Below are 24,252 nucleotides of genomic sequence, written 5' to 3' on the forward strand. Positions count from 1 at the left end.
GGTTCCGACAAGTAAAGAATTTTCGGAGTCCTGTCACAAATATACTACGTATTGATTATTGACCATTTGTGACATGCCATAACGAGCAAAAATTTAAAAAAAAGACTAATAAGTAGGTTTAAAATTAATAAACTGTCAGAGTAAATTTGTATTTATGAGTTAGAAAGTATAACTAGAAAGAGTTTTATTTGCAAAATTTCCTGAATTTAGCACAAAATAAGAAAAATTTCCCGGGTTAAAAAAAAACAACCGGGATCCCGTTTGAGAAACCCTAGTATAGACCAGCATTGCACTATACTATATCTGAGAAGTAAAAAACAAACAAAAAAAGGTGGGGTGATTTGTTTAAAATTGTTATTTACACTCAAGTTACTTTTCAAAAAATTGTTTTATTTCTCACTAATATGGATTACAAAAACAAAACATGTTTATACAAATTTTTAAAAACTTCACTCTAAGTATTAAAGCAAATATGTTTCTTTAATTATAATATTAGTACTAAACTAAATTTTTATAGGAAAAATTAGTTTTTAACCTTTAATAACCGTTTTAGATCACTATAATTCAAAAGTAAGTTAAAAATTAAGTTATGAAAGAATAAAAAAAAGAACCATTAATGCATATCAGAAGGAAAAAGTCAAGTAAGATTTGTTAACAATAAGGAAACGACAATGATAAGTACTTGAATTAAAATAATTTTAAAAATATAAACAATTGTTTTAATTGGTGGCATGTTCCTTTCCAACCACGTAGTTCTCGGAGGAGCAAGCTCAATGCCCTGTTAAAAATAGTAATTAGTAAAAATCAGAAAAATTAAAACTACACAATTTTTTAAAAATTAATATATTAAAAACTTGCATGCGATAAATATATGGGTGGGACCAGAGTGGAATCCCAACATGAAACACTAGGGATTGTGTGCGAATTCCTTAGTTTCTTGCGACTTTTTTTTACAGGAAATCAACGAATTCAATTTCCAAGATTCCTTGCTTTCATACAATTAAATAGAATTTGAAAGCAACGTCTGAAATCCTTCCATTTTTTGTAAGAGATATTTTTATAAAATTACACAAACTTATCCTAACTTCATGGGTCCAAGGGCTTTTCGGAGAATTCTGTGTTTTGGGTACATTACACACTGAGCATTTAAAGCTTCACGAATAGTTTAATGCAATTACTTCAAATTCACTTCCTCAAAATTAATGCATATAAAATTTTTAAAAATTTTAAATATGACCTAGTTTCGTGGCGCTGCGTTCGACAGATAAGCAATTTCCAGTTACGTAGTTTGCTCTATTATAGGTACAACGTTACACGTTCTGGTTTATTTTTGAAAACAGTTTCGGCTATCATATATGGTTTTTTAATTGTTCAATTTTCAAAAATCATTTGAAGACAATTTTATAATCCTATGAAAGTAAATACTATAAAGAAAATGTGGATATAAGTATGCATGTACAGTACAGTACTTAGATGTTCGAAATTTTGTGCAGTGACGCTTTCAGCTAGTTTTGAACTCGGCAAGGAAAATCATTAGGAAAAAAATAACCATTATTTTAAACGTTTAAACCATACATTAAACAGAAAACACAATGTTTTTTTACATCGTAACATACCCACAAAAAATTAAACTTTTCTTCCTTGAAATCTGTATAACGGAAATTCCCAGAACCAAAACATTTAAATTCTATATTTAAAATTTGACATTCGACTTTTGTACTCATTTTTAGGAATTCGTTACGTTCGAAAGTCGGGAACTGCCTATATCTAACTGCATATTTATGTAATTGCATCGTGTTGGCATGTGTTCAAAAAGACTTCAAATGTGGAAATTAACTGTTTTTCAAATCTTCAGAATAAGATTTTAACTGTAAAAATGTTTTTATCTGATCATAAACGTTATATTGCTAATCAAAAGTTCTGTTCAGAAATTAAGCAAAGAAAACTTTGTTTAGGTATCTGCATTTGATATACCGGTATATAATATCGTATGAAATTTCTCGAGGACGGGAAAAATGTGATAAAGTCTTAATATAATTGACATCAAGGTAATTTGTATTTAAAAATACAGCAATTAATCAAAACTGTAGAGATGGGTATTTCCGGACACGAAATACTATAAAAACAAAAAAGGAACTGCTTTTGACCATGGCAACTCAGTTGTAGCTAAAACTTACGAAATAAAATTTACAAAGGAAATGAAACAAATTATAATTTGAGGTCATTTTCTACCAGTTTGTCGCTGCTTCGTGTACTGTCCATTATTACCCCGCGCTTCAGGGTAATGCTGGATACTGCATAGTTTTTCTGTATTTTTCGGGAAAAAATATGGGGCAAGACATTTAAAAAAATGTCTAACCTATGATACTCCAATTTGTTGGCTATTAATTCATTAAAATATTGTTTTTCTAACGGGTTTTGCGATACAGAAAATCTGTCCCAGATTCCCCCAGTCTCTCTAATTGTTAAAAAAGAAAAAAAATTACGTCAGTAGGAGGTTCTTTTCTCCATATTTCTTCCTTTTTCAGCATTCCCATATCGTGCATCACTTCTCTCGCTGCTCTTTCTCCCGCTTCTATTGCACCCTCCATGTATCCTGTCCAGGTGGTAGCTGTTTCGGTTCCAGCAAAATACATTCTTCCTACGGGTTTTCTTAAAAATCTGCATATGAAATAAACTTTATCTTGCCTTTCTTTATTTCTTGATCACGATTTTTATAAATAACAATTACTAACTCTCCGTATCTGGTTAAAAATCCAGGAGGAAACATGGCCGTAAAACATCCACCAGAATATTGCTCTGACATCCAATTATATTCTTCATAATGAATTGGCTAATATTGGATTTTGTTAATAAATTAAAATTTATAAAAATTTGTTAAATTTATAATGTATTATTTAGAATAACTAAATAAATAATTATTACTTTTAAAAATTCCTCTAATCCGAAGACATTACATAAGCATTTTCTGAATATATTTTTCCTTTCTTCTTGAGTAAGATGTGCTACTTTACGTACTTGGTCAGCCAAGATAAATCTGAATAAGTTTCGTTAAGAGAATATAAATTTGTAATTAATATTAATTTGTCATTACGACTCAAAATTGAGAAGTTGAGGTGCAAATTTATAACCAGATCTTTTATTGGGCATAGAAACTTTACACCAGTGTTTTTCAACCTTTTTCATCGAGTGGCACCCCTGATTGAAAAATAAATCGTGACACCCTTGACCAGCGGCGGATCTAGAATCTAAATAAGCCAGATGAACCTTTTGCGAAAACGAATATTACGCGCAACGCTGGGGTGGGACTCCCTTCCCGTTAAGAAAAATTTTAAAAATTGACAGTTTGCATTAAAATGCTACTTAAAAAAAAAAAAAAAAAGCGTTTCTACGTGTTCGAAATCAAAATTTAAGTACATTGAATTTTGTCGAATTACCTACATATAAAAACAATAGCGAGACTATTATTTTACATCTACTTTTATTATCGGCCCTAAACTTTGCGACACCATAATCGTGGCGCCGTGGCACCCCGGTTGATAAACTTGCTTTACACAGAGAAAATTCGAATCTCACTACTGGTATCTACTCGATTACTTTCATAGTTTATGGAAGGAAAAAAGCAAATTGTATTTGCAAACTCAGTCGTTCTACATTCCCATAGTCAGACAGATGAGCGGAAAAAGTACATTTTTGCGAAAACGATCTCATCCGCAGATGAGAGGATCATTTGGTTTTTCACTACAAACTCCAGACTTTGTTCCACTCACAATGACTCGAGAATCATTTTGAATATCTATATTTTTGTTAGTTTTGTAAAGAAAAATCTATCCTATGGTAAGATTATAGTTCACGTCTCAAAATACTGAAAATATTTATTTTACATCAGAAGGTATTTAAGCATCAAAACTTTCAAAATAGATACCCAGATCCCCTTCTCCTAATACACTTAACGAAAAGGAGAGCACCTCAACTTCAACAATAAAATTGCAGAAAGTTTTAGGAATAGCTAACGATTTCTAATTAGATTATTATTAACCTAACCACAAATAATTTGTATAGAAACGGAACGTTATAGTCACCCAACAATAGCCGGATAACTTCCATCTGGTTTGGTATCATTATATGTGGAAGATATAGGATTTTCATCGTCAACGTCTATTAATGATGTACCACAAAAACCTGAAAAAATTCAAGAACAAATTACTTTTTATACTTAATCTAAAATCTGAAGCGAATTTATGCTTTCGGTAGTTACTATTGAGAGAATGAACAAAGCTATGAAGTTCTTACCATGCTTTTTCCAGAATTCAGTTTGATAGTACAAAATACACTTCATTACGGAACCCATAGGGCATCTTTGAATTAATTGATTTCTATGAGCGGAAAGAGGAGGATCGTAGTGGATTTTCATTTGCAAGGGTAGAGGTATTGCCATAATTATATAATTTCCCTAAAAACCATTAAAAAGTGTGATTTTTTTAAAAAAGTAACAATTCAAGTTAACTCTTAAAAGTTTAATTTTATTTACATTATAAGTATTTCCATCCAGCGTTTTTACAGTAACTTCTTTTTCCAATTGAGTAATTTCAACGACGGGTGAATTTAACAATACGCAATCTAAAAAAAAAAAGTTGATTTTGATATTTATGTAGAAAACTTAAATCATCTTAATCAACTTACTCCCTAAACGCTCTGAAATACGTTCACTTATTTGTTGACTTCCGCCGATAAATTTTCGTTCCTGTGAAAAATCAAGTTTTTTTTTTTTTTTTTTAAATTTTAAATTATTAGGTATAAAGCAATAATAAATATATTAACTTGTCCGCCGCTCGTAACACTCATCATTGATTTCATTCCTTGGCATAATTTAGTGAACCATAACATCCATAAAAATGAACTTTCGTAAGGTGAGGAAGCTAACGGTTCTTCGATATAAGCTTTTGCTACTGCCCGGCATTGTCTAAATTAAGAAAAAAAGTTTTTTAATTGGGAACTTAGTTCACTTTAGCAAATGTTCTTTATGTACTTTTACCAACATTTAGCTTATAACAATATTTTTATTTTACTTAAGTCATAACATTTGTACAATGACTACTTCGAGGTGCTTCGTCAGAGTTAAGAGATTTCTAAAGTTTGGGCTGCGTTTTAATAACTTATAAATTTTTGTATATAAAATTTTAAGAACAATCTGCAATTAACGTTAAAGTAAAGTAATTAGGCCTATTATGTTACAACACGGGGCTATATCAAAAATCTTTGGTAAGAGTGAATTTCATAAAAACTGTTTCATTTTAAATGAAATGCATCGTTAAATCTACGTTAAATTTTTAATTTTAAAATTACAAATGTATTTGTTTTTAAAATCTTATTTGTAATTATCTAAAAAGAGAAATATAGGGCCTATATATATATTTGTGGGCGATTAAACTCTCTTTCATACGAAAAATCATTATGAACTTTATAATGAGAGAAAGTTCAGATTTGAGAGTTAATTTCATGAAAAAGGTTTAAAACAGGTAATTTCCTCTTACTCTGTATAACAAGTTTCATCCATAAAGGTTTGGTAAGTCATCGTGTCCCATTCTTCAGCATGAGGTGCCTTCCACGGTTCATCCGCTGGAACCTATTTCGAGTTACCAAAGAAAACTATCGTATCAGAATAGATTGAAACCAATTAAGAAAATATATACCTCTTTTCCCATTTCATCAATAGCCCTGGTAAAATTATTAATGTCTAAATGGACAAAAGGATTTCTAAATGGTATCGAACCGGTGGTTTTGTGACGATATCTCTTCCCCTTTAAATAAAAAGAATTTATTGATAAACACAGATACAGAAATTGTGGTATTAAATGTATGGATATTTTGCAGGCTATACTGACTTGAGAAAAATATATAACATCTTCGTTCTCTTCTATTTTATAATTATCGATACACAATTCCTTTGTTAACCTAAAGAGATGATCTTGCGTGGGGCCAACGTATGAGCCTCCTAAATCCACGTAACCAACATCCGGACTCTAAAAATATATATATATATTTTAAAAAGCTTTATGTAAGTAGTAGTTTGTAAGGATTTATATTCTAAGAGTTAAACTAAAAGACAGTGAGTGAATCTATTGTTAAACGTAAAATAATTTAATGTTCAATACTTCTTGTTTTATTTGAAATGCTGTTTTTAAACGATATTTTCACTTACTTTTTTAGTTAAAGTTCTTCCGCCGACACGATCTCTTGCTTCTAATACTAAGACATCTATATCCGATTGATGAAGCCATTTTGCAGCTGATAAACCTGTTAAGTAATCAGTATTGATTATTTAAACCGAAGAAATCATGAATATATCCAATATTCATGAAATATTACGCATAGTACATAGTACAAAGCACCTATGCCTAAGTATGTCTTGCCAGCTTGGTCCTCGCAGACGAGGAACCCCGAATAAAGTTAATTTTAAAAAAAGTTTAATTTCATACTTTAATATATATATATATATATATATATTAATTTTTTTTAATGTAAAATATTCTCACAGATATATTGTAAGTATTTCTCTAACTTCTTACAGATTAGTATTAAAATGTCCTCTTTGTAGTAAATGAAAAATTGAGGAAAAATATATATATGTATACACACTATATTTACCACTTAATCCACCGCCAATTATTATAACCCGAGTCCTTCTTGACATAACAGAAGAATTGTCGCCGAGATACGTAGAACTTCACATATGTTAATAGAAATGAAAAAAAGTTAATATAAAGCAGTGACAAAAACATTTTTAATTACTTAAATTTCTATTTAATGACAAATTGCGAAATTTAACCATTTCAAAACAAATTTATTTCTTAGGCATATTTTTTTTTTTCTTTTGCAAATTATTCTTTAATTTCTGATGACAGAAAATACTTCCAAATACAGATTTAGAGAACAAAAGTAATACCGACAAAAATTAATTGGCACGACGATATCAAATTTAATATTTAGCAATTTTTCTATTTCGAAATTATGCAACGACATTAAAAACTGTCGTAAGCCATTATAATGAATCGCTAATATTAAAAATTTGTTAACTCATTTCAATTGTTAAATTGTTTTTATACGAAAATCAATTTATATCTAACATAAAATATAAGAATGTTCATCTGTTATCGATATTGATAACGATCCTTCTAAGATTATAGATAGGAATCATTGAATTGTTTGATCTATCAATCATCTATGTAAAGGAGATTTTGCTATTTAATTCCATTAATATAGTTAATTAGAAATTAATTTTATTCTCAAAAAGTCTAGAATAGTCTAATTTATTTTCGGAAAATTTTGATGGTAAAAAGGGGAAAATGTAAAGATAAATGAAGTTAAAATACTGGAGTTTTCATTTCAGTTATCAATTTTAAATCTTTCATTCATTTTGCGGTATTAAAAACTTATTTCTCAGTTGAAAATTTAGGAAAAAAAATCAAAAATTATCCTCAAAAAATAAAATTTATTTGTTCAGTAATTTTAATCGAACAACCTTTTTATATATTAGATAAGAATGGGAGATTCACCTTCTCCTATTCATAATACATGTGAGTAAGAGCACGAAATGTCCTATTCTTGAATAATATAAAAAGAACTGTAAAATTTAAACTGTAGCAACAGTAACATTTCTTTCACAATATTTAGTGTTGTGTAATACGAAAACTATCAAATCATAAAACGAAGGAGAATTTTATTAGAAATTATATTATAATAATAATACTACTACAGTAAATGGCATTTCCGAACAAAATCCCCCTATATAGTTTCCAGAATCTATATATTAACATGAGCTAAGATGCTTTCTGGATCACTCTTTTGCATTAGTACTTTAATAATATTCACAATATAGACTTTTCATATAATTTCGACCACATACAAGCTGTACAGATGCAAAATTTTCTGTATTTTTTAATATATAAAAAAAAGGAAGATTATGCATTATACTTTTAAACCAAAAACTTTTTCCTACTCAAATGTTGTATTTTAATAAAAATAAGTTAGCTTTTTCATGAGCTTAACATTTTTTAAAATATAAAAGAAGTTCGCTAGAAATTCAGTACATTTCTATATTATTTCCTAGCTGTTAGAGAAAATATTCTATATTGCGTAAAATATTGGATTTGGAGTTAATCTGGATTTTCTGGATCAAGTTATTCTCATCCTTCATTTTATTCGAATTTATTATGCATCAGATAGCCCATAAAAATCCAGCAACGAGTTGCTTAAAAGATAACCTTTCCAGCAATATTTGATGGCGCCAAGTTTTTAATAATAGATAAAATACTTCATTGATTATTAGAAAAGGATTAAAAAAAATTAAATTTTCAAGGTAGGGATGGGTTTTTATAAAAAAAAAAAATATATAAATGCTAATAACCAGTAAAATCATCCTTAAGTCTGACCCTACTAGAGATACACACGACCCCCATTATCTCCCCCACCCGTCGACCTTTAACCATCAATCGTTTTAAAATTTTTCTTAGATGACTACAATAGGTTTTATAGCTCGTTACAACAAATTTCGATCATTAGTCCCATAAATAAAATTATTCTATTTGTCACAGTTATAAGGAGATGTTCAAAAATCATTAATACATTAACAATTACGTCTAACTTCCGTACCGCGTAGCAAGCAAATATACTGTATCATTGCTTCCTTGTAGCTATGATTACGTGTCTAGTTTCCTTGCAGCTGCAGCTGTTAAAATTTACAAAAATAGCTAATTTCAGTAGCAATTACGTTTTAATTATTATTATTTTTTAACAATTACATAGCGAGTCAAAAATGAAATTATATAAAAGTCACATAACCAGATAGTAGCGTAATAAAGCTGAATCCGCGACATTTTCTTAAGACAAATTAGAAGTAAATTTATACCTCGTATAAAAAGTATATTATAGAACTTTTTCGTCATATTCTAAGTCTTCAAACAGTAAATTTCATTGAAAAAAAAAAACTTTATAATGAAGAGAGATAATTTACATAAAAGTAAAATGTAAACTATTTGGAAGAAGATGCACACAAGAATGTAATTCTATATAGAATTCACACAGATATATATTATTATATATACACACATTATATTGCATGCGTATTTATATATATATTATAAGATATTATAAGTGAAAATATTTTTTAATTGTAAGAAATCTTGAAAAATTTTATGAAATTTTCCATCGTGATGTAATTGAAATCGTGCAGAAACTCATGAGACAAAGGAATTTTCCTACTTAAGAGGAAAAATAACTTGTTTTATCAGCTGTTTTCATTCTAATATATAAGCAAAAAACTTCTTAAATTTATATATATATTTAAATAATTATAATCTAACTTATTTACGAAAAAATATTAAATAACATTGAAAATTTTGTTATAAAGCAAACATAAATGTATGAATTTCTTCCAACTTTTGTTTAAAAGACACTTTCATTTAAAGTAACAGGTTCAACAAACAAAATTGAACAAATAATCAAAATAAATAGGAAATAAATGAGTTAATTGTACGAAGGTTGTGTTTCTTACAATGACGCAATATTTTCATTTTGCTATATAAATGGATCTACCGATGTATTTTCTTCACAGTTTTCATTAGAGACATTGAAATAGCATGACATCGTACGTAGTCACTGTTGCCGTTGTGGCTTTTCTTTTCATCAATGTCGTCAACACTCAAGGTAAATTAATACATTTAAGTTTTGTAGTTTTATTAACTTTTTATGAAAATTATTAAGTGTAATCGGTTAAATTTCACGCTTTCAGAAATAATAAATACGTGGAGAGAAAATGTAGCGATTCTATAATTATAAAAAAAGTACTAAAAACAGAATGCAATTCAATTGTGAAACCTTCACTCGTATTATGATTATCCTAATAAAAATGTACTTAATTTTTTTTTCAGATGATGGTGAAAGACCTCCTGAAAATGGCGGGAGACGTCCAGTAAGTAGTAACATTTATTTAAAGTCTTTTAATCCGTGGTGCAAGAAACCGATATGATAAAGGATTATAGGGTAAAATGCCTGATTACATCCATTCTATTCTTACTTTATTTACTTAAGATATAAACTTTACATACTTAAATTGTTCCTGCTTCATGCTGTGTTTCTCCCTCATTTTCCATGTCCATCACTAACATACGGATATAATAAAAGGGCCGAATTCATCCTCGAGCAACCGAGCACATTCAGATGCCCTAAAATCGAGTTTTCTGGATTTCCGGCTATTCAGGACTTTCGGTTGTCAAATTAAAAGAACTTATTACTGTGTTAGAAAATAAATTTTAATAACTTCTTTAAATTAAATTGCAGTATATCTTGTAATATGAAATTAAATCTCATGAAAATTTCCCTTTTTTATACATTTTTCTGCAAAGCAAGGCATTCGATTTGACCATCTTCGCTCAACTGCGACAAAATACAAACGTTTTTAATAACCTATTTTAGAGAATCTTGTTATATTTAGTTGTACGAGAGTCTTATTGGTGAATTATTGAATTGATTATTGGTTTTTGTAATAAACATTTAAATCTATTCCTTAAAAAATATTACTTAGTCTGGTGAATTAAGCATAAGAACATTCTTCAAAATTAAAAATGGCACATACGTTTGTCTATCACTAGACAAGTTATTAAAACCAACGAGTTGTTCAAATTTCCCGGCAACATTTTAAATTTTGGTGGAGTCATTTGTTATAAAAAGTTTAATAAAATATATGAGAAGTTTTTAATTATTATGAAATAGCAAAAAGCTTAATTTCGAGGATAGGGATGGGTTTTATAAGAAAAATTGTAAATGCTAGTAACGAGTAAAATCGTAAGTCCGACCCTACTGGAGATACACACGACCCCTCGATCTTTAACCACCAAATTTTAATAGCATCAACCCCCCCTAATAAACAAACCTTCCTGTAGAATTGACAGACAGAAAGCACAGGAGTTAAGCTTCGAATAGTGAACAAAATAGTGTCCTCACACACTAACATCCATACACACAGAAATTACCTCCAAATCTTTTTGAATTTCTCGACGTTCCAAAAAGGTGTCCTACGTTCATAAACGTAAAACTTTTTTGGGGGGTCTACGTTTTTGACCGATCGCCATACTTTTCCTCTTATATATAAACAGCTGGGAAAGTAAGAATGATTAATTATTCTAGATATAATTTTCAAAATATTTCTCTATATTTTAATTATTTGAATTTTCCATGCATGTTCCCAAATAAATTTTAGAGAACAAATTTCTCTGAAAAATATGTTCATCTATTATTACTTCGCTTGCATTTTAACGATATAGAAAAAATCTTTATATATTATAAATAAAAAAAAACAAATATTAAAATGTTAAGGGTAGAGGACCGTGGAAGAGCTGTTGTAGAAAAGCAGATGATGCAGTAGAAGAAGGAACCGGAAATTATAAAGACGTCAGTAGTTGTATTACTTTACTATTTGATACAGTGGAAATTTAGTAAACTTAATACTAATCGGAATATTTTAAAAATTCTAGGCTTACATGGATTGTTTTATAAAGAGAAAAGAAGTAAGAGTTTCGAAATTTTAAAAATGATTAATATATATTTTTATATTAAAAATATTCGTTTAAAAAATCATCTAATTTACCTGAAATTGGAAGAGACTAAAAATAACTTTCATTTGCAGAGATGCGGAATATCTAGAGTAAGACTATTCAAAATATTTATAATTTATTCATTTTTAAATAAATGGAATTCATAAGAATGGCGATTAATTTTTAGGAAGAAATAGAAGATGTACTTTCTAAGTCGGAGGAGGTATAGTTTATTTTTGAAAAATTTTTAAATCGTTTACTTAATTACAAAAGAAATTTAAAAAAAAATACTTTTTTCTAGCTTACTTCTGGTACATGCCCAAAAGTAATTTTTATTTTTATTAATTTTTTTCGTTTTAAAATGTTCCTAATTTGTAGTAGTAATTGAATTAAAAATTTCAGTTTGAAGATATATGTCCAATAATTAAAAAATGCCATGGTAAGAATTTTATTTTAATTGTAAAATTTTAATGTAAAATTAACAGTTGTAAATTTTGGAAAGATATTTTTAAAAAGTCTGTTTTATTTTCGTAATTGAGAAAAAAAAACAGTATTTTTCCCTTACAATTTGTTCAAATCAGAGCAAGACAGCTTTGTTTCAAACTATGAGGATAAATTTCAGGAGTTGATTCCTAGCAGGACAAAATACATTTGGTCCTATTAATATTTGTTTGGAAATGAATTAGTGCTGAACCACCAGCGTCATGAACTCCGTACACAAGACAATAGTATGACATACATACCTCAGGCAGAATCTTAATACATGATAAATTGAGACTCCTGGAGGATACTTTCAAGTGATCACGCTTACAACACACACACAATGGATCTGTTCAGCAGACAGACAAACAACTTTCTATATATTCCCCTTTCATGGCTATATCTTTAATCGTAAAACATGAATTATTCGTTGGATTTAGGCTATGGCTATGGATGATTACAAGACAATCTTGTAAGAGAAATCCAATATCTATGCATTCTGTTCCCAAGTTTTCTGGGAAATAGTTAAACTAAAAACCTTGTTTTAAGGAAGAGCGTATTAACAAAAAAGTTTTGTCTAAATCAACAATACTTCGATTTAAAAAAAAGCACTTTCAGATGTAGACAGGTTAGAATTTATTGGAAATTTGCTTGTTAAATGACTAAGGAAAAAAGTAATATAAATCAAAAGTTTAAATAGATCTTGTAATAGAAGAAGAAGTCAAATAAAGACACTCTTTGTGATCAAAACTAATCTGATATGAACAACAACATGTCGAATCTAAAAAAAGGAATTTTGTTCAAAATATTACATTTTTCAACAAAAGGAAATGAAGTTTAGTTAATAAAATGTGAGCAGAAGAATCCAAGTAAAAAGATGCAAAGAATTTTTTGAATTAATTCTCTGCCAAGTTTATATCGCCGAATTAATATGAAGCAGATTCACCAATTTGGAATATTGGAATATGTTGATAAGAATTTAAATATAATTTGAGAAATTCTCTTAGAAAAAACCGCAGTAATAATTATTGAATTTTCGACGACATTAAGCACTCACGAAAAGAAAAAAGATTAAGAAATTCCTTTACTTCAACGGCAGACTTTAGATATTTGTTATAAAAAGTACAAACATTTAAAAACTCGGTAAATTGGATAAAAGAAAGTTTTATTATGATTAAAACTTTCTTATTTTGCAAACTTTCAGTAATGTAAAAATCATAAGAACTGATCAAGCTAAGCACGAATAAGAGCATTTATTTGTAATAGATCGAACGTTCAGTATTAAGTGAATTTTCCAGTTAATTTAAATTTGTATTTTAGAGTAATTAAACTTTAGTAAATCTCATCTTTCGGTAAAAATTCTGATACAAATGATCATGCGAGAGAGAGAAAGAGGATAACTCACCCGTAAAATCGATGAAAAACGTCCGATTATGCTTTAATCATTAAACTAATACCGCTCACTGCCCTTCAATTCCACTAAGAAGTTTTCGAAATAGATTTATGATACTCGACAGATGTAATTATTACAGAACGAACAGCGCATTAATTGGCATAATTGTTAAATTGCGCAAAGGAAGAGTCTATTGATAAATGGGTGAAGTAAAATGCCATAACCCAGACGACCATTTACATGAAAAAATAGCCGTCGAGATAATTGAATTAAAACTATAATAAAACGGTTAAACAATAATTTTACCCTTTTTACGCTTCATATAAAAATTGTAATATCAGTTTTGCTTCAATTATTTAATAAAAATCTCACTGTCGTTCGATTCTAGAGTAATTTAAATAAAGCAGCGGGTTCATTAACGTATCCATAAACGGGAAATAAATGGATGATATAAATAATTCACTAACTCGAAGCAATATTTTCATCTTTTTATATATTAATATATTAATGAATGGCACTCCAATTAATTATTTATTATTAAAAAGAATTATATTTTATGTACTGTACCGTAATTACTATTGGGTCCCAACAAGTCAGCTTTTTGCATGAATTAATTAAATTTGAGAAATGTTTTAATACGATTTATTTGAAAAAAGTGAAGTTATGAAGATTATTTAGAAAATAAATCATAAATTAATTTAAATTAGTTAAATACATAATGAATTAAGTGTAGTTGAGAGGTTAGAGTTTCCAGCAACGTTCCAGTCAGTGTTGTGGGGTTAAGGTCGTTGTTTCGTGTCTCGGATGCGCAAATTTCTTTTTCTTTTTGCAAGTGAACTATAATGGTATTTATCAATAATTACAATTTATACTTACAGAAGTAAAGCAGAAATATAGGTTAATTCATCCCATTTTTTCCAGATGTCCATAAAAAGATAACAATAGCAGTTTAAACTTTAGTTATGTTCTTACCTCCAAAGGTTAACTATTGCAATGACTTCATATTTTTTTAAATTATTCTCTTAAAATTTTCATCACTGATAATCCGTAGATATATCCAATAACAATGCAGGAAAACACTACATTTATGTTACAAGTAGGAGTTCCCATCGAGAGAAAGAAGGCTGCTTGGTGAGTTTTTTGGATGATTTGGATGATGATTTGTGTTGATGAATTCCAAAATTAATTAATTCATTGCGTGAATATTACAAAATAATATAATAATACAGTATAATAGAACTTGCTGTAAGTATGTGTTGAGAAATCTGTACTTTATCCAATTATGTTTAATGGACAACCATAAATTTCAAGTTTTTCAAGTAATCGAATTAACTGTCTCACTTATCGAATAGCATCTTTATTTTGACAACACGAAAACTTAAAATAATAAAGAAATAGATGTGAATAATTCTTTTAATACGGTAGAAATTTGTTAATCCGGCACATATAAAACCAGAGTGGTGCCGGATTACTGGAATTTTTCGCAATGTGTATGGATAAAAGGCACTAAGAGGTTCTTTTATCCATAGTGAATTCAACAAGACCCACAATCCGAGTGGTGAAAGGCCCGATTTATCCAAAACGGATTACCCACGAAAAATTCGGGATGGTCCACCCGGATTCAATTCCGGACTCCCCAGAGGGGTAGGTCTGCCTGGAGTAACTCCTAACTGCCTTGTCCATTCAGGCCTTATATCAGAGAGTATCAGTAGTAATTCCCAAGCAGATAGATTCAAATTTTATATAACTACTATTTTACAAAAGAAACTTTTTGTAAAATATACTCCAAATAAAATAATAAAAAATATTTACTACGGTATATAGACTTATATACATTTATATGTTTTTTTTATTTATTTTATTAAATGTATTTGCTAAATTTAAAAAACATTAATATAAAAATGAATAATATAATGAAATTTAATATACTTAAAATATTATATTTATTAACGTTTTTAATATAATCATTAAAATTTCGTATTTTTTTCAGAAAAAAGGCAAGAAGTTATGGTATGAGAAGTAGAATCAATTTAAGAAATTCAATTTTTAATATTGTTTAATTTGATATAACATAATATATAACACGTAACTCTTTTCATGCCTATTCATATATTTTTTTTAAAACAAAGAATATTTAAAAAAACCGAACAGTTATTTATTGTGAAATCGTCACAATGCCGGGCTGCAATTTTTATTCATATTTTTAAAATTTATTTAATTTAAAATATATGCTCTCCACCTCAAATTAGGTGTTTTGCCCCTGTACATCATACTTTTCCTGTTAGCAATAGAGCCATGCCCGTCATCTCTCTAGCTCTTTTTGGGGAGAAACTTTCGAATTCGAATAACGTGACTTCTGGTTTATATCGGAAATTCTTATATAGTTAATTGGGACCTCCTGTACTTAAGCTTTCCACATATGCCCTTGATTTTATTTATCTAAAACCGTTCTCGAGATTAAGGAAAGAAAGAGGGACAGAATTTTTTTTTTCAAATTGCAGCCCAGTAAATGAAAATGTGTTTAAAGATTTTTAAATATATTGTTGACCAAATATTTATTGTAAATAGTAATTAATATTTTTAGGGTGAAAAAATTAATCAATGCTGTCAAGATGCAAGTGGAAAGGTAAAATAATTTTATAAATAAGAGAGATAGAATTAACTTTTAAAATTTTGTACACTTAAAATTGTATTTACAGGAAGAAAAGTGGAACGAATTCCAAGCATGTATGTTCAAGAATAAAAATGTAAATACTTTTAGAATTTTATGAAATTATTTATTTAAATTTTTACTCTTTTTTTTCATCAAATGTTTAACTATTTTATAAAAGAAATAACTGTTTGAATTAACAAATCTTTATTTCCAATTTATGCTAACTCAAGGTAAACATAATTCACTCATTGTTTTAATAATAATTAAGTCTTTTTAGATATAATAATTTAATTAAAACATAAATTAAAAATTTTTTAAATGTTTTAATTTATTATAAACTTTTTATTGTTATGAAATAAATTTATTCCTTTAGGAATACAAATGTAAACTTTCTGAAAACAATTAATATATCTGTATATAACTAAATCTGTGTATGTGGCTTAAAAATTATTATTCAAAGACGACTGTATCAATAGATAGATGGTTTAAAACTCCTATAATATGAAGTGAATCTTCGACATTAGATAGTAAATTTTAAAAATTCAGCGACGAGTTGCGTAACTTTCCCGGCAAAAAAATTTTAAAACTGTGTTTGGCGGCCTCTGTTTGGATATTTTATTGTTAGTTACTATAAAATGGAAAAAATGCTTAATTTTAAAAGCAGGGATGAGTTCAAAAAAATGTAAATGCTAGTAAAGAATAAAACGGCCATTGGTTCGGAAGATATAACCGCACCTTCTTAAATTAATATCTCCGTAACCGACGGTTCGATTTTATTGAAAATTTCTATAAATATTTCCATCTAACATATGAATCTCCCTGCATACTTTCAGAGATTTTCGACAAAAGGCACAGAAGTTGTTATGTTTCAAAATTGGGAGAAAAAACTCCCAACTTTGTTTTACGAATATTAGTAATATCATGTACTTTTTTGTTTTATTTTATTAGTCGTATTTTTCATACATTCCCTGTACCTGCCTGTGGCACTACCAGAGAGAGAAAGAACAGTGAGATGAGATTTACAGTATGTTACATAGATGACTTCAATTGTAGTCAAAGAGTGGATGAATACAAAAAACAATTAAGAGAAAACTTATGTACATAATTCCGCGCTTTACTTGTAGCTCGGAAGAAAGCACAAAGGAAATACATTGCATATTTGGCAGTACTTGTGCCAGCAAGAAGGGACCTCCCAACAGGATTATGAGGGGAAGAAGGATGGTGAGAACCCTCCTCAGGCACACATGGGTGAACCAAAGACTTCTTTAAGAGTGTCGTGGGGAGAGCAAGGGCTAGTGGCCCTCACACAGAACCCATTAAGTGAATCAGTTAGCCCCTCCTTAGAGAAGTTGATGATTGGTCAGAATAGTCTTCTTGGCTATCTTTTCGAAGATGCGGAAAATTTCATGGTTTTTCCAGATTTCATGAAGGCCACATGGCCAGTTAATGTTAATCTCATTTAAAAGAAGCTTCAGTTTTGTTCTTTCACTGGCAGTGATTGCGCAGTTGTAGAAATAATGACTGGTGCCATCTCTGACCCCACAAGTAGTACATAGGTCATCGTTGCGCTCGGTAATATCATGTACTGTACGTCTGAACACTTAAAGGTAACGTTAGCAATTATTAGAGATGAAAACATATAAAGAATTCCGGGAACTCCCGCAACAACGTTGCCAGCTTTTTTATAATAAGTTAAAATCCATTTTAAAACTATAAAACTATTAAATTTTTACAAAATTTAACTTAGAATACCATAAAATAATATTAAGTTTTATTTCAGAAACGTGAAGAAGAAAATCCGCCACATGAAATGAAAAGATGTAGGGTAAAAATAAATTTTTGTTTCTATATATTAAACTGTTATATAAATATTAAAATATAAATATGTGCATCATTCAGTTCAGTATTATAAATGAATATCGCAACGTAATCTCAGGTAAAATAATAAATATATAGAATTATTATTATCTACATATTAATTAATTGAAAGAGGGTTTTAGTTTGTCAGTTTTGTCCAGTTATTTTAAGTAAACGGTTGGGGCTAAAATTTCAGTTCCAGTGTCATATTAAAGCATAACATATTGACCCAATAAAATATACATTTATTGACTCAGTAAATGTATATTTTATTTACTAAAACCATTGTTTTTGTCACACTTTTCCACACCAACCTCACTAATCACCCATCTCCTCAAAAGCCCAAGCAACGCCCGACATATGCAGCTGGTATTTTATTAAAAGTTAGAAAATGGTAAAAATTCTATCATTAATTTACAATATTTTAAAATTAATATCAGAATATAAATTAAGTTTTATTTCAGAAACCTGGAAGAGGAAAACCGTTCGAAGAAGTCAAATCATTTGTGGTAAAGAATAGATTTTTATTTCTAAATATTAAAATATAAATGACATGAAAATTTATAATTTCTATATAAATTATAAGGAATTATATGTAATTTCGATCAAATATTTTTGTATTTATTTTCTGGATATTGTATAAAAATAATTGAAAACTGTTTAATACTGTACTTACCTAGACGGAGGGAAAATGTGAGGAGGCAGTAAATGCGTTTAAGAACGTAAGAATTTTCTTCTTATTAAGCTGAAAATATGTTTTTTAACATTTAGAAAATATGCTTATTTCAATATTTTTATTATATATATTTATAGAGGAGTAGACAGCGGGAAATATGCAGAAAGCCGTAAGATTATTTTAAAAAATCAGCTTTTATAATAAAACATGATCTTCGCCTTCATATTTATCATATCATAAATTATATATTATTTCTCTCTTTTTCTTCTTTCTAAAATTATTAATTTTATATTTACAGTGAAGAAGGACCTTCAAGTCCAGAAGAATCTACAGAGTAATTACAAATATAAGAAATCTATACATGTATTTTTCAATCATGAAACTGTTGTAATAAATGAAAAATAAATTGACTGAAAATTGAATAATTTTTCTATATAATTATTTAATTGTTATAATCATACTAGAATTATCAATTTGTCAATATTCTTATGGGATCGTCCATAAATTGCATAACGCTGTTTTTATCGCCTATTTTTCAACTATCATTCCACCTCCTGTAATGGCTCGTGAAGTTATCATACTCAAAGTGTAACGCCTATGTTGATCAACTTCCTTAGTTGAGCTAAGGAATAATACACACGTTACGTTACATTACGCTTACATTGTATTATTAATTGCATGTATAACGTAACAAAGCAATGGTAATAACAGTATAGTTCATAATTCAACACTTAGAAACAAAAAGAAAATCATTCTGTTACCCAATGTTAAGACGTAACGTTTTCTAAACACTCTCTCCTCTCATTATCCTTGTAGCGTGCGTAACAAGAATGTAACGCATCGTAACTATTGCCTGGATTTCTGTTTATCTTCCGTACTATTGTCTACTCTGACAGTGTAGACTAAATTCACCACGGGCATCTTTCTACGCTGTTACTTGTTTGTTAATTAACATTGAATTAATTTAACAATAGTTCGTTATTTGAAAAAAAATAGTTTCATTTTACGTTCCTCCACTTCACCACTCAACGTTTACAAACTGGCCGTTTTTAAAAACGGCCATTTTGTAAGCAAATCGCCCAAATATCCAGCAAAAGTATTGCTAACTGCGACGTCATTCTTACTTCCTTTCGACTTTACCAGTGTAATTTTACTTAGTTTATTAATACAAAAATCACTTAATCGAAGTGAACAATTAAAAATGTTTACAAAGCAAAACTGTAATGAAATTAATTATCGAATTAAAATATAATTATTATTTTATGTAATCTCCATGCCGGAACCAGGATCTGGAGCCAACTCTGGCCCAAACGTGCGTAATTTGATTTACAAGGAACACAACACGTCGATAGCATTTCAAACAAAATTTGACAAAAATTTTTAACAAAGACCAGAACACAGATCTACACTAGAAATAGGACTGACGGTTAGCGATCCACGTGTTCAACGATCTTTTTCTCATGACGTCAAAGGATCGAAGAGGCCTTGTGTCTAGGTGGTGGTATTCTATGCCACCGGCTTATACAGCTATATTAAATCCGCATTACTAGGCAACACGCCCACCAACATAATCAACAAGACTTAAACAAATTGATGCCCTCAATTACAAGAACAGTTAATACATTTAATCTGTCAGTAAATATTCTAGTTTAAATTCATGTTTTTTGATTATTTAATATTTTGATAATATTGAAAATTTCGTAATTTCGTTATAAATTCGTTTTTTTTTCTATTTAAATATTACACAATGAGAATGATAATTATGTTTTTCTACACTCGTCGATATATTTAGATCCGCTAATAAATGAATAACGGTTTATCATTGAAATATCTTCATAGTTTTTCAACGTAATAATGGTATAATATATCTATCAATGGCGCCGGACGGCCGAAATGGTTAAGGATTCAGCCTATCGCTTTGGGGGACCAGGAAACAAATTCTAGAAACTTTTTATGGTCGGTTTGTCCCGGATATGTTGGGCCCCGTATCTCACTACCCGGTTGTTTGTGTTGTAGGCCGGGCGAACTCAAATTGGGTATGGAGAAAGCACTCTTAGAACCCACAAGGAAACGAGTCAACGTATGTATACACATACACAATAAAGAATTAGTCTACTTTCAGCAACTTATTGTAGATTGCAGCTTTAAGATAATCATTTAGGTTAGCATCCTTAAGGTAAGATCTAATTTAGTTTTTACAATATACAGTACGTCTGGGAAGTCCCTATACCCTCCATAAACCCTTTAATTCAATAAGGAACTCACCAGGTTAGTTGTCCGAAGGTCGTGTCAGACACTTTTTTTATATATTTTTTTAATTGTAAGAACGACCACGTATCCACACACTTGCGACCAACCACTGAACTAAAAAGGAACTGGTGCTCGTCATATCAGCTTTAAGGTCCAAGTGTAGGGTCCACGCTTCTACAAACGAGGTCACGTGCACACGACTCTTCCCTCCAAACATAAAAGCTTTATAAGGATATATACGTACTGTACATTATCAACGAAATTGACCCGGACTTCCGGGACATCCTGTATGGTGTGTCATGTTTCTTTATTATTACAGTATTATCATATTAAGAAAGTTAAAAATCAATATAGTGGAGAGATATTTTTGAAATTTAAGCCTTTTAAGCTTAAGTGCTAGGTTCTTCCTTTCATACAAAGACGTCGAGAGAAAGAAAGCTGGGGATTTTTCGCCCGGTCCGAAAAAAACTTCGGAGACCGTAATGGTTTCTATTCCTATAAAATTAATATTATTTTTACTAACAGAAAATAAAATTTTTAAGAATGATTTTCATTAAGAAAGAAACTTTCTATGTTAAAGGGGCCGTTAGGAGGAAAAAGGAGCCTGATCTATCCCTTAGTCCCCATACAAGCTCTCGAGGATTCTGCCCCCACACATTCTACAATATTAAAAATATAATGATTTACAAATCATTGCACTATAAGTGGTCTATAATTTGTAACTACTTATTCTAAAATTATTTTAATGCAAAAACTTTTTATTTGAAATTTATGTTAAATATAAATTTTGCAATTGAAGTGAATACTGTATTCCGGACTGTATAAAGATGGCAATCTTCATTATAATCCGATAAATGTTTTTACTAAGAGTTGCATAAATTTGAAATAACCCATATATAGTACGAATGCACTTATAATAAATATATAAGTTGAAAACACTTGAATTTATTATTAATATTGACCTACATAAACATTGACCTACACAATATTGACCTATTTCTTCCGAAATATTTTGCTATACTTAATTATATTTAAAAACTCAAACAGAAAACACAATAAACATATCTGTCAGAAATTTTATTTTATATTTATTTGCAGTTTGTAAAGTTTGTGGAACAAATTAAATACGTCCTACAGTGTTTAAATCAAAAACATTTTCGTAGTCAAGCTTCTCGTAGATTATTTCTTATTACTGAAATGAAACATTTCGAATAAATATTTAATAGAAAATAATAATTTAAATGCAACTATCTCGAAGATCTTATTCATATAATAAAGTACTTTCGTTGATTATGTATTTAGTAATCATATTAATTTGATATATCTCATGTCTATCATAAGATACTTTTAACGTTAAATATATTGAATATTATTACACTTAGATTTTAGCGTAACGACACGATTTTCATTAAATATAAATACAAATACAGATACAAAAGTCAGTATCTTTCAGATATCCTGGAAAAAAATGTATTAAAATTCAACAAGCATTATAAATATATTCTGATTGATTAATCATCTGTTATAAGAGAAAATTTAAGTTAATATTAAATAAATTTAGGTTATTATTATTTAATTTTCTATCTATATTTTACGATGATTTACCTCAAACAGAATTAAATGCCAAACTTTTATATTAATAAAGATAAATGTTTGTCGTCCAACTGTCAGTTTACACTTTAGAAGTGAAAAATCTCTATGTTTTAGAAGTAATAAGTTTATTATTTATATAAAGATTATAATAATTGTATTAACAATTACTTTCTGAGATACAAGTAAATGATTACCGTTAGTTTTAAACCACTGATTCCAAATGCACCAAATACCTAAATTAAAAAATAAATGAACTGTTATACGCGTAGTTGATTATCGCTCAGTTTTTTCAATCATGTACAGTAGAATCTCGTCTCATTGTTTGGAATGATTGGGGAATAGCCTGATCCTTACTCAAATGAGTATTCAATGGTCCCAAAAGTATACTTTACTTAAAGTCAAATTTAAATAACAAATACAGTGTTTTGACAAAGCTTTGCAATGACAAATTAGCAGTAAAATCGTTCTTGTCATTGCCAACATTTACAGATTTAAACTGAAAAACGATTAGAACCTACAAATTAATTACTTTAGAAAATACACGGTGCAAAATAGTAGTTCGAATTGTCTCAAATTCCGAATTAGCGAGATTTTACTGTATTTCAAATGATTAAATTGTTATCAAAACAGAAATGTGTGGAAATAAACTAATCTATAAATACGATTGATTCAAACATATTCTAAATCAATGAATATTTACTGTACCTAAAGTTGGTAAGAAAATCCACCAGTCTGATCCTCTCAACTAAAGGAATAGAAGCAACGTGTAAAAATCATATATTTGTGAATAAATATAAAATTACGAGAAAAGGATTTCTCATTTAGTTAAGTGTTCTAGGAAAAGTTTTCATAATTTTTTAAAAATAAATCTCTTTCTTCGAATCTACTTTCTGCATGCACCGTTGCTGATATTATTAACCAAAAATACGATTGTAATCCTGTACAAGTTAATAAGTACATTATAAATAATATAAACAAATACAAGACATATTTACGTTTGAATAGGAACCACTCTGTAGAAACGAAGGAGAATTCTGAAAAATAAAATTGAAAGCAAAGACAAATATGAAAATCGTGTCTTTACTCCTAATTTAAATTATCGGATAGAAATTCTAATCAAGACTCTAAATTAAAATGATTTGTTATCGTTTCTGTAAAGACACTATTCAAGTGTTACGCCAGCAGTTTATGGAGGAGGAGGAATTAGTTTCCGATGACGATGAGGGAAGGAAGACGACGTAAGATTGCATCCGTTGTTTTTCTTCCCAATCGTCAGAAACTTGTTTGAAAATAATTCCTGCGTATTTGCGAATGGTTTTACTTCCGGACTGACGACATAATTAGCGAGTGCCTTGATTTCTGATGAATGGTAATGATGAGGGGGGAGATCAAACAAAGGCAATGTTTTGTTGTAATAATTGAACAGCCCCGTACAATATAATCTTTATGTAATCTTTAAAAATGTAAAAATATTTATTATTTTCCGTTATGTTGAGAGAATTGTAATTTATGTTATGATTCGAAATTCAAACAGTTTCCATTAACAAACATGATATAGTTATTGGGCACTCTGATAGTTGATTTAATAATACCAAAACTTAATGTTATTTTTTAAAACTGTTAATTTATATTATTGAAAATATTTTTGAAGAAATTAAATTAAATCTGTATATATATATTAAAAGCAAAATGTTCCGTCACCGTCGCACATATATAACGTAATTCTAAAAATTAATTTCATTTACAATTTGAAAACTTC

General features: G+C 29.0%; 2 protein-coding genes and 1 long non-coding RNA gene across 3 annotated transcripts; 1 reads left to right on the forward strand and 2 right to left on the reverse strand.

Annotated features, from left to right (window-relative positions):
• Positions 1–633: 633 nt before the first annotated feature.
• LOC136983966 (amine oxidase [flavin-containing] B-like) lies at positions 634–13,630 on the reverse strand. The gene is made up of 15 exons (XM_067280865.1): positions 13,477–13,630; positions 6,649–6,725; positions 6,203–6,297; positions 5,886–6,023; positions 5,694–5,801; positions 5,535–5,626; positions 4,822–4,963; positions 4,684–4,744; positions 4,532–4,620; positions 4,294–4,453; positions 4,083–4,182; positions 2,926–3,037; positions 2,736–2,833; positions 2,487–2,661; positions 634–778 (listed from the first exon to the last, which is right to left on the reverse strand). Exons 2-15 carry the CDS (start codon positions 6,692–6,694, stop codon positions 638–640), a joined length of 1,557 nt encoding a protein of 518 aa, XP_067136966.1. The 5' UTR covers positions 6,695–6,725; positions 13,477–13,630; the 3' UTR covers positions 634–637.
• On the forward strand, positions 9,625–19,060 carry LOC136983976 (uncharacterized). Its single transcript, XM_067280876.1, has 16 exons — positions 9,625–9,705; positions 9,930–9,970; positions 11,374–11,448; positions 11,532–11,564; positions 11,684–11,701; positions 11,779–11,814; positions 11,893–11,916; positions 11,994–12,030; positions 15,455–15,474; positions 16,049–16,090; positions 16,164–16,211; positions 17,898–17,942; positions 18,439–18,483; positions 18,655–18,696; positions 18,788–18,819; positions 18,949–19,060. The coding sequence occupies exons 1-16, from the start codon at positions 9,639–9,641 to the stop codon at positions 18,986–18,988; spliced, it is 645 nt and encodes a 214-aa protein (XP_067136977.1). The 5' UTR covers positions 9,625–9,638; the 3' UTR covers positions 18,989–19,060.
• A 2,902-nt stretch (positions 19,061–21,962) lies between these two features.
• On the reverse strand, positions 21,963–23,534 carry LOC136983988 (uncharacterized). The gene is made up of 4 exons (XR_010882132.1): positions 23,489–23,534; positions 23,199–23,238; positions 22,688–22,726; positions 21,963–22,092 (listed from the first exon to the last, which is right to left on the reverse strand). It is a non-coding gene; the product is annotated as an uncharacterized lncRNA (long non-coding RNA).
• Between the last annotated feature and the right edge of the window lie 718 nt (positions 23,535–24,252).

Source organism: Centruroides vittatus, unplaced genomic scaffold (genome assembly GCF_030686945.1).
Source record: "Centruroides vittatus isolate TY-2023 unplaced genomic scaffold, ASM3068694v2 contig_120, whole genome shotgun sequence".
In the NCBI taxonomy this organism is placed as follows: domain Eukaryota; kingdom Metazoa; phylum Arthropoda; class Arachnida; order Scorpiones; family Buthidae; genus Centruroides; species Centruroides vittatus.